This window comes from Carcharhinus amblyrhynchos, chromosome 1 (assembly GCF_965287045.1).
Source record: "Carcharhinus amblyrhynchos chromosome 1, sCarAmb.v2.hapA, whole genome shotgun sequence".
Classification (NCBI taxonomy): Eukaryota; Metazoa; Chordata; class Chondrichthyes; order Carcharhiniformes; family Carcharhinidae; genus Carcharhinus; species Carcharhinus amblyrhynchos.
Genome location: NC_137324.1, coordinates 121,981,367 through 121,997,577, shown reverse-complemented (window position 1 = coordinate 121,997,577; position 16,211 = coordinate 121,981,367). Strand labels below are relative to the sequence as shown.

The following is a 16,211-nucleotide window of genomic DNA, read 5'->3' as shown; positions in this document are numbered from 1 at the left end:
AAAAAAGAGACTGAGCCTTCAGGTCAGGAGTTCATATTGCCTGTCACAGTGGAGCTTGGAAATTAAGTTAGCCTTACAGTGCTATTTGCACAATAATTCCAAATAGAATATACAATTAAATCATTCATCTTTATGTTGTAATCGTCCTTCCGTCTTTCCTTTCTTGGTAACAGTAGTCTCATGACTGCAGGGGACATGGGAGACTTGCAAGCAATAACCTTAGAAGATACAATAAAAATGCACATTAAACTAAAACAAATACGCACAATAAAAGGAAATAACAATTAATTTACTCTTTTGCTGCAAAAATCTTAGAAATCATAGAAATCCTACAGTACAGAAAGAGGCCATTCGGCCCATCAAATCTGCATCAACCACAATCCCATCCAGGCCCTATCCTATATCCCTACATATTTACCCATTAGTCCCTCTAATCTATACATCTCAGGAAACTAAGGGCAATTTTAGCATGGCCAATCAACCTAACCCGCACATTTTTGGACTGTGGGAGGAAACCAGAGCACCCAGTGGAAACCTGCGGAGACACAAGGAGAATGTGCAAACACCAGACAGACAGTGACCCAAGCCAGGAATCAAACCCAGGTCCCTGGATCTGTGAAGCAGCAGTGTTAACCACTGTGCTACTGTGCTGCCCATCTTTTCCAGCTCCAAAACACTTTTTGGATTACAGATTCGCATTTGAGCCTCCTTATGAGGTAATCTTGGCATTTATGTTAAAAGAGTTATTATTAAACTAATCTAGGCTCTGAAGGGTTACGTTCACACTAGTATATCATTTTTAGATTTAGATTCAAACAAATGAACTGTTCTTTGAACCAGTGTGCTGTTAACAATGAAAGATAGTTTTTCGTTCCAGTGATTGCTCATACTTTTCTGTGTAACAACAATTATTCAATTCAACAAGCAGGCTAGTGGATTCTGTTTTTGGGCAGTAGGTGGCGGGGGGTGGGCGGGGTGGAGTAGTGTGTGGGCATTGTGGCGGGGAGGGGGGCAAAGATGGGGGAAGAAGAATAGCCAATTTTAATAAAAGCTGACAGACAGATCAAGCTGAATGAATACATAAAGACAAAATATAGGACGACAGGGAAAGAAGATTCTTCCTGGAATTTTTAAAATCGTTCATGGGAAGGGCATTGCTGGCTGAGCCAGCATTTATTACCCATCGCTGAGGGCACTTTAAAAGTCAACCACATTTCTGTGGGCTTGGAGCTACATGTAGGCCAGACCAGGTAAGGGCAACAGATTTCCTACCCTAAAGGACATTGGTGAACCAGGTGAGTTTTTACTACAATTGACAATGGTTTCTTGGTCATCATTAGACTTTTAATTCCAGATTTCTATTGAATTCAAATTTCACCAACTGCTGTAGTGGGATTCAAATCTGGGTCCCCAGACCATTGCCATGGATTTCTGGATTAGTTGGCCAGGCAGCTCACCAAGAGAGATCCTGCCATTGCAGAATGGGAAAGTTCTGCTGATGCCTCAGCAGGAGCCTCAGGAGAAGTGGGGCCAGTGTTTGGAGGATTAGAACCTTGCAAGAAATTGTAAGGTTCTGACCCCGTCACTGAAGGCCTCAGTCAAGACTGAAGTCTCAGCAGGCAACAGGTAGGGGATGGAGAAAGAGGTTTGCTACAAAGCTCACTATCTTTTTGGCGTAACCTCTAGACCATTGCTGTCTCTTCCTGAGACACACTTCACCCTTCCCCAATGCTGGTCCTGGGACATAGTAATAACAAAGATCAGCATGTGAAAAGCTAATCAGCAACCTCTGCTATCATTCATATATGAGGGTGGAGGTGGAGTTACCAGTGATAGTCCTGATGGGCTAAGGAACTAAAATGCTACTCCATCAGCAAGGCAGCATTAAAATCTGCTGCATAAATTTTCAGTCTTTATCTGCTAACGATCTGCATCCAGATCAGATGGGTACACAGAGTAAGGATCCAGCCCAAGATGTGCTGATGGCAGTAAGTGAATCTGGCCATAATTCTACTTCTTAATGTTCACATGATACTGAACAAAGCAGCTTAACAATTTTCATCAAGCTACATTTCATCATACATAGCCTTAGTCCACCTTTAGAGATCCTAAAGAAAAGGGCATGCACAAGATGCACATGTCCAGTTCTGGTTGCAAGGGGTGCGATTATTCTGCCTCCATCTTGCAGAATTACAGAAGTCGATATCCAGTACTATGAGTCAACCCCATTAAAAAAAAATTCTACTGCTTAAGTGAGTGATTAACTGAAGAGAGTGATTTGGAGGATTTAAGCAAATTAAATTTAAAGGATTGAATCTATGCTTTGCTTCTGTGGATTTCTACAACAGAAGCTGAGAATAAAAACAAAAACTCCTGGAAATGATAAGTTGAGCAGAAATTGACTAGTGGAACCAATTTTGCATGCACTTTTCTCTGACTTAATGAGTACATAATATCAATAAAACAAAAAAAAATGGCAGCAGTGTAGCTTCCTGACAAATAAAGCAATTGCTTGCAGTAGGAATATCCTGTTCCCAGCTTCGTTATTGCTTCCAGATAATTGGATAATAAGATTACTACGTAATTTTCAGACTCCAGCAAACTTGGTGCAGCAGTTGGCATCCACAATATTGGTCAACTGGACTAAAACATATAAATAAAAACAGCAAATGCTGGATAGACTCACCAGGTCAGGCAGCATCCGGAGAGAATCAGTTTCAGATTTAAATGATCCTTCTACAAAATTGTATTTTTAAAGATTGTCTACAATAATAAGTGCTGTTTCAGGCATAATTTAGATTTTGAGTTTAATTAACTTTTAAACAAATATTCTTTCAGAGTGATCACATTATAGAACCATAGTGTGGAATTTTACAAGTACATCCGCCTGAGGTTTGTACAGTCTTGCCCAAGGCCAACAGAGAAAGTCGTTCTCTGAGACTGGCCCACCCCCAGAATCAGGGTGGGCATGCTGGTAAAATTCCGGCCTTAGATTGAATATGAATTGAAGGAGGCCATTCGATCCACTGAGCCTCCAGTGACAACCATCCCACCAACGCCCTATCCCTATAACCCCACATATTTATTCCATTAATCCTCCTGCCATTAAGGGGAAATTTGGCATGGCCACTTTACCTAACCTGCACACCCTTGGATTTTGGGAGGAAACTAGAGAACCTGGAGAAAACCAACATCGACATTTGGAAAATGTGCAAACTCCACCCAGTCACCTGAGGCTGGAATTGGATCTAGGTTCCTGGCGCTGTGAGGCAGCGGAGCTAACACTGTGGAAAATATAAGCACAGATCAATCAAATGTGCTCCTTGTGTGAAAGTGAAATATATGGAAAGCTCTCTCGTTAAATTCCAATGCATAAAAGTTTCATGAGTCAAAGGAAGGAATTAGTATCACCTGGCTTCTACGACATTCTACAGAAGTGTTTACACTGAAGTTATAATCTGTTGGCCAAAGTTTGGTTCTCAATCCCTTTGCTGATATTTACAATTAGGTCCATTCATATGCTAATTAAGTTGTATTTGCATAATTACTAAAAAGAATTGTTTTCTGTTGGATGAGATTCACGTTTTGAGTAAATTGTTGGATCCACGTGCAGTGTATGTAGAGGGAAATTAGTCTTAATAGAGGCAATCATTTAAAAGATAGTGGAAATTTTACAAGAGGGTTTTGCTATATACCCTGTACTGCTTGTCATTTACCCCATTACCTGTACATTGTTATACAATACCTGATCATAAACTGTTGAAAAAAATATTTATCAGAGCAATTTTGTTGATTTGATTTTTCTGGTGACTTCCATTGTTTATTTTTAATTACCCACTTTAAAAAATGTTGTTTTACTAACAGGAGCATTGCAGCTACCGACCATGAACCAACAGACGCACGGAAATCTTTCCCTTGTTTTGATGAACCAAATAAGAAGGCAACATATAACATCTCTATAACACATAATGAGATATATCAAGTGCTTTCAAACATGCCAGCCGAGGTAATTGTATAACATTTCAAAAATGAATTTGGTGTTGACATAGGCCTCAAATTTCTGAAACACATGGCTCAACTTGTTTATGGGGAAATTGAGAGCATCTTTAAGCAGTGTTTCTTCCTATAGAGCTCCTCTGATGCTGATTGTGGATAATCTAGAATCTGGAGCTTGGCTATGATATTTAACTGTGTTATGGAGTTGTACTTAACTTTACCCATACCTTTAAGGCCACTTTTCATCTATTTTTGATTGGAAAGTAATCCAAATGATATAGTACTGAGTGATTTTTTTTTTGTAAATGGCAGTAAGTCATAAATTCCCCATATCCTGCTCTTGGGGATGAGAGAGGGATGCTTTTATATTTAGGATCTTGATTGACAAGTTAAAATAAGTATTCTATTGCCTTTTATACTTCTGACACTTTGAATTGTGACATCTGAAATATATAGATATATTGGTACAATGTCTGGCAAAAAGGTAATAGAAAAAAGCCAAAATACAGATATGTGGATGGTACATGGAGAATGGATTAAATGAGTTTTTTTGTCTTCCAGAATACAGTAACTCTGCCTAACGGCCAGAAAAAAACAACATTTCAAAAATCTGTCGCAATGAGTACCTATTTGGTCTGTTTTGCTGTTCATCAATTTACATATATAGAAAACAATTCATCACGTGGAATCCCTGTGAGTTATTAAATCTCTTGGGAATAAACTAATGTTTCTATGCTGAAGTGTTCCTTGTTTTGCAAAAGTAAAATACTTAATGAACCTTCCCGTGCCCCACAGATATATTTGTTTTGCTTAGCGGTGGCTGTGGGGTATCTAAATAAAGAACAAGTTATTGGTAACACAACTGGTATAAGTGAATTGCAATAGCAGCGATTGGGGGTATTTTTGACTTCGGGGGGTATTTTTGACTTCGTGTGGTAATGCACTAATCCAAAATTGATCCCATTGTGTGTTGTTTGCTCAGGATTGCCAATTGGTTAAGTGACAGATTAAGTGCATCTATGATATCCAAGCAGAATTAGCACCAAGATATAAATATGGTTGTTAGATCTTTTTAATTCTACTTTGTGGCTTTATTAACATAAGTGAAACTCAAGTTACAGATCTCAAAATGGTCATTTTGTGCTGAGCTAACTGGTCCTAGCAGTCAAGATGCTATGATTGATAAAGTAGCCAAGCATGTTTTTTTAATTCACTCATGTGACATGGGTGTTGCTGGCTGGCCAGCATTTATTGCCCGTCCCTGGTTGTCCTTGGAGGGCAGTGGAGTGTCAACCACATTGCTGTAGCTCTGGAGGCACATGTAGGCCAGACCAGGTAAGGATGGCAGATTTCTTTCCCTAAAGGACATTAGCCAGAAAAACCAATCAGGTTCATTATCGACAATGGTTTCATGGTAATCTGCAGATTCTTAATTCCAGATTTTTATTTAATTGAATTCAAATTCCATCATTTGTCATGTCGGGCTTCGAGCCCGGATCCCCAGAACATTAACTGAGTTTCTGGATTAATAGTCTAGTGATAATACCACTGGGCCATCAGTGCTCCTGGTCACTATCCAGAGATGGTGAAAATGTACATGAGTGTTGATGTTGCTCAATGACAGAATCAAGTTCATCTGTAATTTCCTCATGGTACTTCAGTCTTTCCACACTCACTTTATAAGGGCTTATCTGTGAAGGATGAAGCCCTGGTACAAGAAAGAGGCTTCGGGAGAGGATGGGAAAAATTGAAGATTTAAAAACAATTATGTCGTTCATAAGACAGCAGTTGGATTGCTATGAGAAAACAGAATGTATCTGTGAGGAAATATATAAGGTCACAATGGTTTTCTTATAGAATTTACTGCATTTAGGAAAACTATAATTGTTTAATTCTACTTTTCTTTGTGTTTATCTTTCAGCTGAGAATTTACGTCCAACCTGAGCAGAACCATACAGCAGCCTTTGCAGCAAAAACTATGAAAAAAATATTTGATGAATTTGAGCAATATTTCAACATAAATTATTCACTTCCTAAATTAGGTGCAGTTCCTATAATTTTCTTTTATGATAAATGGTTATAATATTGCAACATTGTAAGAAAGCAGAGTAGAAAAATGTAACACTGAAAACAAGCAACATGTTGTCAACGATTTTGGTCTTGCATTCAAGATAAATGCAACAATGCCAAATTTCAAAGGGAACAATAATTTATACTTCATGAGAAAAGGAGAGTTGATTGGCAATTTTGGCTTTGACTGTTTGAGATAGAATCAAAGAATCCCTACAGTGCAGAAGGAGGCCATTCGGCCCACTGTGTCTGCATCAACCACAATCCCATCCAGGCCCTGTTCCCATAACCCCACATATTTACCCTGCTAATTCCCTGGATGTTAAGGGGCAATTGAGCATAGCCAATCAACCGAACCCACACATCTTTGGAAACCAGAGAATCCAGAGAAAACCCACACAGACATGGAAAGAACATGCAAACTCCACACAGACAATGATCCGAGGCCAGATTTGAACCCGGATCCATGGTACTGTGAGGCAGCAGTGCTAACCACTGTGCCACCGTGCTGCCTACAACGCAGCAGGGAGCTATTGTTTCTTCTATGCTTTGGTTTATTCAGAAGAAGTGCAAGGTCTGAACATATTCCTTTAGCCTGCAGAAAGCCAGTCCCTGCATATGAATATATGTAGTTTCTAATACATGTAAGTGATTGCAAGCCCAACTGACAATTTTAAATTAGTCACAATTCTGCAGGCCATGATTGGAGGTGCAAAGGGGTGGAGGTAATATCTTGGAAAGGGTACCCCCAGTGGGTACTGGAAGTTCCTTAAAAGAAGTATTCTCCCTTCTTCCTCACCTCATAGCACAGACTCATGAAAGAGCTGGTTGACTTCCTTGGTACCGCCCTCTCCATCCCCATGCATTTTTGTAGTGGAAGCTGAAACATGCTCTTAACTAGCTAGTTAGTGGCCAGTTAAGGGCCTCAATGGCCTAAAGGTGGGTTGGCTAGCTGACACATTACCGGCTTACCATATTATAGGGTACATCTTGGCGGTGGGCAGGAAGATAGTGGGCTAGCCACCCATTCTATTTTACATGTCTTTTCCCCCATCGACAAATATGTCAGCAGATTGGGGGTGGAATGTAAGATTCCCCCTGTTCATTTTGGTGAAGGAGCCACTTAAGCTCATTTCAGTACCCCTAACAAGGTTCTGGTGGGACCTGCTATGGCCCAGTTTCCTGAACAACTCACGGAGAGTCACTTTCGTGCTGGAGTGGGGAGGCAGGTATGAATGGGGGGGAAAGAGTGTGCTGTTGGGGAGAGAGGGGTTTGGTGCATTAGGGCCTGAGAGGACAGGGCATGGTGAATGCAAGAGGAGCGTGACAGTGGGGTGGGGGTGGGGTTGGATGCTGGTGCACTATAACATTAATTATCATAATCATTAAATGTCAGTTAGAGTGACTGGTGATCTGAAAATGACAAAAGAATATTGGGGTTGTGAACTGTATGCGTCTTGTCAATTGTTTTTTATTTTATAAATCTGGTATGAAAAAGTAAATACAATGTTCTCGTTTCTAAATTATATGTTTTATTGACGCTATTCCCCACATTGCAGATATGATTGCCATTCCAGACTTTGGTACCGGTGCAATGGAAAACTGGGGATTGGTCACCTTCAGGGAGACTAACTTGCTGTTTGATGAAAAAGAATCCTCCTCGTATAATGAGCAACGAGTTGCGTCAGTTGTTGCTCATGAACTTGTTCACCAGGTACTGTAAGGATGAAACATTCAATGTGCACCAATATCAAATCTTTACACTGTTGTTGATTTATAATGAGCTGCAGATACTGCAAGCTATGCTGGATCATAAATGTCTCCGTTACTTTCCTAAAGATATTTATTTTTTACATCTTGTTTATTCAGTGATGAGTGAAATTGCTGTGTTCCCACTAACCAAACTAAAATAATTAGCAATAGTGACACTGACAAGATTTTAAAATCGATCAATGAACTATGGAAAAGGCAGAGGGATTCAACAAAATTAATACTCACTGGATAAATTTTTAAGGAAGTAGTGATCCAGAATCTTTGGGCCCAATTTTACCATTTTCTTTCTAAGTGCTGAATCTGGGCGCAGTTCAGATCCGACTTGGAAACCTGCTTTCAGGCGCTCCCCATTAGCACTTAGCCTGAAAAAAAATCACGAGTTGAATTGCGCTGTGGGCTTAGCACGCCCAAAACAATTGGAGCCCTGAATTGCACGTGTGCAGTTAGAAAGAAATTTGAAAAAGCGTGCCCATGTCAGATCGCTCCCAGGCCGGAGAAAGTGGCCCAGGAGTGAAAAACGTGAGCGATGGCTCCACAGACATCACTGTCCCTCTTATCCAACACCCTGCCTCCTCTCCGGCTACCCAAACTGGTTGCGGCCTCCTGCAACCTCCCCCACCGCCCCCCCCGCCCCCCACCCAACCTATCACCCGCAGAGTGGCAGTGGATCCCCCTGCCACCCCTTCCAACTCACCCCCACCCCCCCCCCGCCACCAGTGAGCGATCAGGCCTCCTCCTCCCCTAAACCAGAGATACATCCTATCCGCCTACCACCCCCTCCCCCTGCAAACCAGAGAATGATCTGGCCTCCTTCCCCCAGCCCCCCAGAGGTACATCTGACCTGCCTCCCCCTCTCCCCACCCCCTCACCAGAGAATGATCTGGCCCGTTTCAGATTGCGGCCATTCCCGGGCCTTGGTTAAGTGGCCATCTGTATAGGCGTGGATCAAGTTAATGGCCTCATGCCCGACTTTACCACATTTTCACACCTGAAAACGGGCGCGACACAATGGTAAAATCGGGCCCTTTGTGTTAAAACATGGGCCAAAAACTGAATATTTGAGAATAGGATCAGGAAATCATAAACAAATAGTTAGAGTTTTGAACCACAAGGAAATCAAGGGTTATGCAGACAGGCAGGAAGGTGAAATTCAGCCCACAATCAGATCAGCTACCATTTTCTTAAATGGTAGAACAGGCTCGAGGGACCACATCACCACCTTGTTTGATTTCTTATGTTCTAGAGAGCCACTGTTTACCATGTAGAATTGTTGATTTATTGAAATATACCAATTTGATGAATATCAATTCTTGTGACATATTAAAGAGACACACTGAAAGATTCCTAATTCAATTAGAATTAAAGAATGCTGCACTATGGTAAAGGAGAGAAAGGAAAGGTCCTGAATTTGGCCTAAATTATGAGATGCTGTTCGTTGGCTGAGAGTGCTCGTTTGCATCTTATTTCATCTGGGGAGCATCTCATTAAAAGATGTATTAAATTGCAGATTTGGTTTATTTTCATTATGTTTGTTTCACCATGGTTTAAAATGGTGCACAATGCATATAGCTAACATAGAAACATTGTAATCAAGTCTCATACATGTAGTGCCTCAATGCAAATTCCCACTCCCACATCTGTCTTTTGTTCTTAAAGTTGCTACATCTTACTACAATCTCTCACCTCCACAGTTTATTGTCTAGCACACTCTCCCTCTCTTCAGTTCTGACAAAGAGCCAAAAGAAGTCGAAATACTAACTTTGTTTTTTCTTCGTACAGATGCTGCCAGACCTGCTGAGTTTTTCCAGCATTCTCTGTTCTTGCCCCAATGACATAAGATGGGGAGTAGTTATGGGGGGAGGCCATTTTAAAAAAAAAAATTCTGTCTTCAGGTTTCAGGGTTTTGAATATGTAGCTTGGTTAAGAAACATGCTGCAAATGTTTTGGCTGGAATTCTCATCTTGTTCATTTCACCATCACTGCCAGCAAGAACTGAGAATTTGGCACTCAGCCAAAATGCTATTCACTGCAGTGGGTTTGGAGAATGCAATTACAGGCAAGATCGGAGAATTCCAGCCTTTGTTTTCATTCAACGTAATGTAAAATTGTTTTTGATTTGATTTATTATTGTCACATGTATTAGTATACAGTGCAAAATATTGTTTGTTATGCACCCTAAAGACAAATCATACCGTTCATAAGAGTAGGGAAAGAGACTGTGCAGAGTGAAGTGTGAATGAACCCATTGCACAATGTACCTGCCCATGGGCTGGATTTTACACTGAGGGCACCTCAATGTAAAATCTGCATATGAGTCTGCGTCTGCTTGACCTGCTCTCCCAGCTTCTGTTTTTTTGGGTGATGGCCATTTAGTTAGTATGAAATGGGACTTCTGTCCACCTCCAGGATGCCAGTCGGAGGCCAGAGTTCTGTGCACTAGTCATGCCAAGATGTAGCAGTGGCCACTGCTACTATTGCAGGTAAAACAAAGAGATGGTGTTCAGTGACTGACCTGGACATTTAGGTATGCACAGAATTGCGCTGGGGTCAGGTAGTTAGGAAGCTGAAAAACATTTAATAAATAATCCTGATTGTGTTAAAAATTACATTAGCAACCAATTAGTGGGATTTGTGTGGTTTGCTTCCCCATGCCAGAAAACACATATATTCACTGACAAGGACTTTTCTTTTGCAAAGGAATGAAAGCATCCACACATTGTTCCTTTTTCCATTGAATAAGAGTTTGGGGAAAGCCATTTCCTGGTGCATTCCGTTGGAAATGCCTTGGCTGATTAGAGTCAACTTGCCCAGGTTGAATTTAAATGAAAATTTGCAGTTAACTGTCCTCTGGTGCATTTGCTAACAAATCAGCACCTCCTTCTTGTGAATTATGAATTGTTGTTGCATTTGCAATTTGGTATTAAGAGTCTCACTTCAAGATTCATTTCGTTATCTTTTTCGTTGAAGTCAAATGCACTGAAATCAAACCTACCAAACTAACTAGCGTGACAATATAGGGATGTACTTTTACTTACAGTGGTTTGGAAATCTTGTGACCATGGATTGGTGGGATGACTTGTGGCTGAATGAAGGATTTGCCAGTTTCTTTGAGTACATTGGAGTAAATGCCACTGAGCCTGAGTGGTTAATGGTAAGTGAATCTGTCACATAGGTTCTGAAATTGCACCGTTGATACCAGCATTTAAATGCTTGATTGTTTTTCTTCTGTGTAAGTGGAAGTATCAATGCTGTATTAATGTGTTGAAGATAAGTGGATTCACAATGAATTAAGAAATTAGCAGCTCACTGTTCCCCTGAAAAGGAAAAGGATGATCAGGTGTGATTAGGATTGGGAAATAGAGACAATGGAACAGACAAAAAACATTTAAAGTTGACAAGGCTATTTGCATCAAAGGGTGAAACAACTGGTCAGTAGTCCAAAAAATATGGGGTGAGATTCTCTGGTCTCCAATGGAATTCCCATTGATGTCACCCATTGCTGGGAAAAACTTGCGGGTGGGGATGCGTTGCTGGTGGGACCGAAGAATCCCGCCGGATGAACGACCAGAGAACTCCAGCCATGGTTATTAAAAGCATTTAATTTAGTCATGATAGATCTGTAATGAAACAACCATAACTCACTATCAATGCCATTAATGTAAATTTTAACATTTTACTGAATAAATGGAGTTAATACTTAACTACCACACTATCACAAATCTATACAAATCATAATTAAAACGAATGAAAATTGGAATTATTTATTAACTTTCCAGTGGAAGCAACTATTACCGTCCCTTATTTTTAAAATATTTCTCATCAAGTTTTATAAGTTAATACACTGGCGGGTGTTGTGCATCACCTAATCTGCCTGCATTTTCATACAATTTTATTGTACAATTGTGCATGATTGGTTTGGACATTAATAACTCTGATCTTACCTTTCACAGTTGGATCAAATTCTTACAGATGATGTTTTGTCTGTGATGGCCAGTGATGCTTTGTTATCATCCCATCCAATCATTGTTAATGTATCAACACCAGCAGAAATTACTTCTGTATTTGATGGCATATCATACAGTAAGGTAAGAAGTGTGTTTAGTTACTATAACTGAGTTGCACAGTTGACCTTCTTTGTAGCATTATAAGTACATTGGTGTATTTTACATGGGCTTTCAATTACTGAAAAGCTGAATTTTCCCACTCCTGTAGATGGGACTTGCGGGGCGGGGGGAGGGCAGATGCATTGCTGAAAAAGTAGTGCAATTTCTTCCATCAGCATCTCCCCTGTATGGCCATTGTCTGCCGACTCTAACTCCAATTCGGCCTGCTCAATGGTCGCTCTTCTGTTGAGATGGCTACAGTTGACACGCATGCAAGGAAATCTATAAAATCTTTAGAAATTCAGCTGCAATTTCCAAATGCTTCCTCTATAGTGGAATCATTTGCTTCCCTGTGGATGCCTGAGTGACACTCGGTAGCATGCCATGATACTGTCACACATCCATGAGGATTATCCATCATCCATCTTTGGTCTACTGTCATTGCCATCTGTTCATAGGCTCTATCTCATAGAATCATAGCATTCCTACAGTGCAGGAGGCCATTCAGCTCATCGAATCCACACTGACAACAATCTCATCTTGGCCCTATCTCCACAACCCCACATATTTGCCCTGCTAATCCCTCTAACCTACGCATCCCGGGACACTAAGGGACAATTTAGCATGGCCAGTGCATCTAACCTGCACATCTTTCAACTGTGGGATGAAACCGGAGCACCCGGAAGAAACGCACGCAGACACTGAGAGAATGTGCAAACTCCACACGGACAGTGACCCCAGCCAGGAATCAAACCCAGATCCCTGGAGCTGTGAGGTAGCAGTGCTAACCACTGTGCTGCTGTGCTGCCCCTCCATACCCTACACCTGGACCTGGCCTCCTGAGAGAGGAAGAATCACACACAACTACATTTAAATGAGGCATCAAACGCGTGTTGAGGCTCATTAAGCATACCGTGCCATACATAAGTAAAGGTAATCCCAAGGGATCTCTAACAAGGTGCATTAACAAGTTTGGTTATGAGTGCTTCGACACAGTGCTGCTCCTGGAACTGATGGAGAGCAGCCTAATGGCCTTATTGTTCCGGTCCATTTCATGCCTGTGGAAAATGACTTCTGGATTGCAGAGCTCTTGAGCGATCTGACACAGTTTGGACCACTTGCATCTCTGCAAGGACAGTCTCTGCCATTGGTGCTGAAAGCAGAATTTGTGGCATGTCACAGAGGCCAATGGGCACTATCAAAGTTGCGTGTGATTTGCCAGAGCCCCATTGTCTTCATCTAACCATCACTCAACCTTTCCATGTTCCAGTTGCATTGCTTTCCTTATAAGGAGCTCTTCACAATTTGCAGTGGGCCCATATATCTCTGGACCATTCTGCCAACACAGTAAAAAGTCTGACAACACCAGGTTTTAGTCCAACCTATTTATTTGATAATATACTCACAAGCTTTCGAGGGGACTGCCTCTTCGTCAGGTGAATGGAGAACTCTCCATTCACCTGACGAAGAGGCAGTCCCCTCGAAAGCTTGTGAGTATATTATCAAATAAATAGGTTGGACTAAAACCTGGTGTTGTCAGACTTTTTACTGTGTTTACGCCAGTCCAACGCCGGCATACCCACACCATTCTGCCAATCCAGCAGTCAACACTGCTCAAAGTTGACCTGATATCTTTGGTATCTGAAACCCATCTACACATACACATGACCTGTTGCATGCATAAGAACATAAGAAATAGGAGCAGGAGTAGGCCATCTGGCCCTTCGAGCCCGCCCCGCCATTCAATAAGATCATGGCTGATCTGTCGTGGCTCAGTTCCACTTTCCCGCCCTCTCCCCATAACCCTTAATCCCCTCTCTTATCAAAAACCCATCAACCCGCTTCTTAAAAATATTTAGCGAGGCAGCCTCCACCACTTCAACGGGCAGAGAATTCCAGATATTCACCACCCTTTGAGTGAAGAAGTTCCTCCTCAACTCCGTTCTAAACCGCCCCCCCTTTATCTTGAGGCTGTGCCCCCTAGTCCTACTGTCTTTTTTGAGCGGGAAGAGTCTCTCCACCTCTATCCTATCCATCCCATTCATCATCTTATACGCCTCAATGAGATCTCCCCTCATTCTTCTAAACTCTAACGAGTACAAGCCTAGTTTATTCAGCCTCTCCTCATAGCTCAACCCCCTCAACTCCGGTATCAGCCTAGTAAACCTCCTCTGCACTCCCTCCAAGGCCAAAATATCCTTGCGTAAGTGCGGCGCCCAAAACTGCACACAGTACTCCAGCTGCGGCCTCACCAATGCCCTATACAGCTGCAGCAAGACCTCCCTACTTTTATATTCAATCCCCCTCGCTATGAAGGCCAGCATCCCATTCGCCTTCCTGACCACCTGCTGCACCTGCAGGCTGGGTTTTTGCGACTCATGCACAAGGACCCCGAGGTCCCTCTGCACCGTCGCCTGCTGCAGTTTTTCGCCACGTAATAGTCCTTCCTACCATTCTTCCTACCAAAGTGGACCACCTCACACTTGCCAACATTAAATTCCATTTGCCATTTCCTGGCCCATTCGCCCAGCCTATCTAGATCCTTCTGCAGACTCTCCACACCCTCCGCACAATTTGCCTTTCCCCCAATCTTGGTGTCATCAGCAAATTTCGACACCCTACACTCGGTTCCCTCCTCCAGATCATCTATATAAATGGTAAATAGCTGAGGCCCCAGCACCGACCCCTGGGGCACCCCACTAGTCACCAACCGTCAATCCGAATAGCACCCATTGACCCCCACTCTCTGCCTCCTATTTGTCAACCAATCCTCTATCCACGCTAACACCCTACCCCCAACTCCATGTCCTCTGACCTTCTGCAGTTCTCATCAAGGTCACCACTCTGTCAGTGGATGGGGCCATGAACTCATAAACCAGAGACAAGATGCCACTCATGGCATGGATTCATTCTTCCATCATAGGATGTTAGGTGTGAACAGCCTCTGGGAACTCTGACAGATGTTCACACATTTCCCGCTGTTGCTCTGTTTCCCACTTTTCTGATGACCCCAATTATCTGCATCTACAGAAAGCTCAACATTGTTGGATCTGCTCTCAATCCTACAATGAGAACTGGCTGCAGTTGTAGCTGCCTCTGTCCACTGCTCTTACATATGTGCAATGCTTATTAGCTAGTAACAAACATTCAAATCACATTTTGTGCCTCACCAATGCAAGGGTATCTGCATTGGTGAAGTATGCACTGAACATATGTGAAGTGCATCATATTGTGCCTCCTCCTTCTCTGAGATCACTGTTGAACCCGATGACTTCTGCTACACAGCCACTGTGCCAACAGAAGTGTCAAGTCTGGTGTTAATGGCATCTTTCTGCAACAATTCTTCTGGAAGTAAGGACTCCTGAACTTCATTTGGTTATCATGTACCACAGAGCTGCCATTGAAAAGACAATTGAGAAAGATTCGATTCACTGTTCTCGCCATACATACCTGCTGGTACAACATGGTTTGGCATTCTGTCGATTTCCATCAGCTACTCCTCTATCTGCATAATCATGAATTGACTACCATTATGTATGTGGGCCTGACATTTTACCATCATACATGCTACTCACTTTGCCAGCCCTAACCAGGTCATTGAAACACTTCTGCCACTGCACACACATTAATGCCATAATCCCACAGCTGCTCACCTCCTCAGCCTTCACTATGAGACCAGCTGGCTTCTTCCTCTTGTAGCACCTGCAAGAACATTTCCAGGCAAGCATTGTTGAAGTGTGTAGCCACCTTTCCTCAAATGCAACCATCCTCAATGCACTTCTTTTCTGCAGCCTTCTCTATGTGCAGCCAGTATGAAGGCTGCAGACTCTCCTTTAGAGATGTTGCTTTCATGCCCCCATAAGGCAATAACTGTGCCCACCATCCATTATTGACAAGATTGGTCACCTTCCCCCACACCCCCACCTCAATTGACTGGATTTTGGAAGATGTCGAGAGAAGCCTTGCCATCCAGATGATCTGGGAATGACCCTAGCATCGGGATCTCAAGGCCGTTGACAAATGTAGCCCAATCATTTAGAAGCTAGGGGTGGAAATAGTGCTGTGAGATACTAATATTAAGGAATGCACATTAACACATTTGTATGAAATTCACTATTTTAAAAAGTAAATGTTTTCACTTCAATCTTGCAGAAGAATAAATGTATTTCTCAATTATATTGTACAACATAGATTCAATGTGACCGTGGGCCCTAAAATCTGATACTATAAATTGGGTTCACCATATTTGATAAATGTGCTGTAGAGAGC

At 42.1% G+C, this 16,211-nt stretch overlaps 1 protein-coding gene across 1 annotated transcript in view; it reads left to right on the top strand.

Moving 5' to 3' along the window:
• Window positions 1–16,211, top strand: part of enpep (glutamyl aminopeptidase) — a 55,242-nt gene that overhangs the window by 18,661 nt on the left and 20,370 nt on the right. Inside the window, exons 2-7 of the mRNA XM_080191796.1 lie at window positions 3,865–4,006; window positions 4,558–4,689; window positions 5,918–6,038; window positions 7,626–7,780; window positions 10,877–10,990; window positions 11,790–11,924. Of these exons, the coding sequence (XP_080047922.1) occupies window positions 3,865–4,006; window positions 4,558–4,689; window positions 5,918–6,038; window positions 7,626–7,780; window positions 10,877–10,990; window positions 11,790–11,924 (799 nt within the window). The remainder of the gene's footprint in view (window positions 1–3,864; window positions 4,007–4,557; window positions 4,690–5,917; window positions 6,039–7,625; window positions 7,781–10,876; window positions 10,991–11,789; window positions 11,925–16,211) is intronic.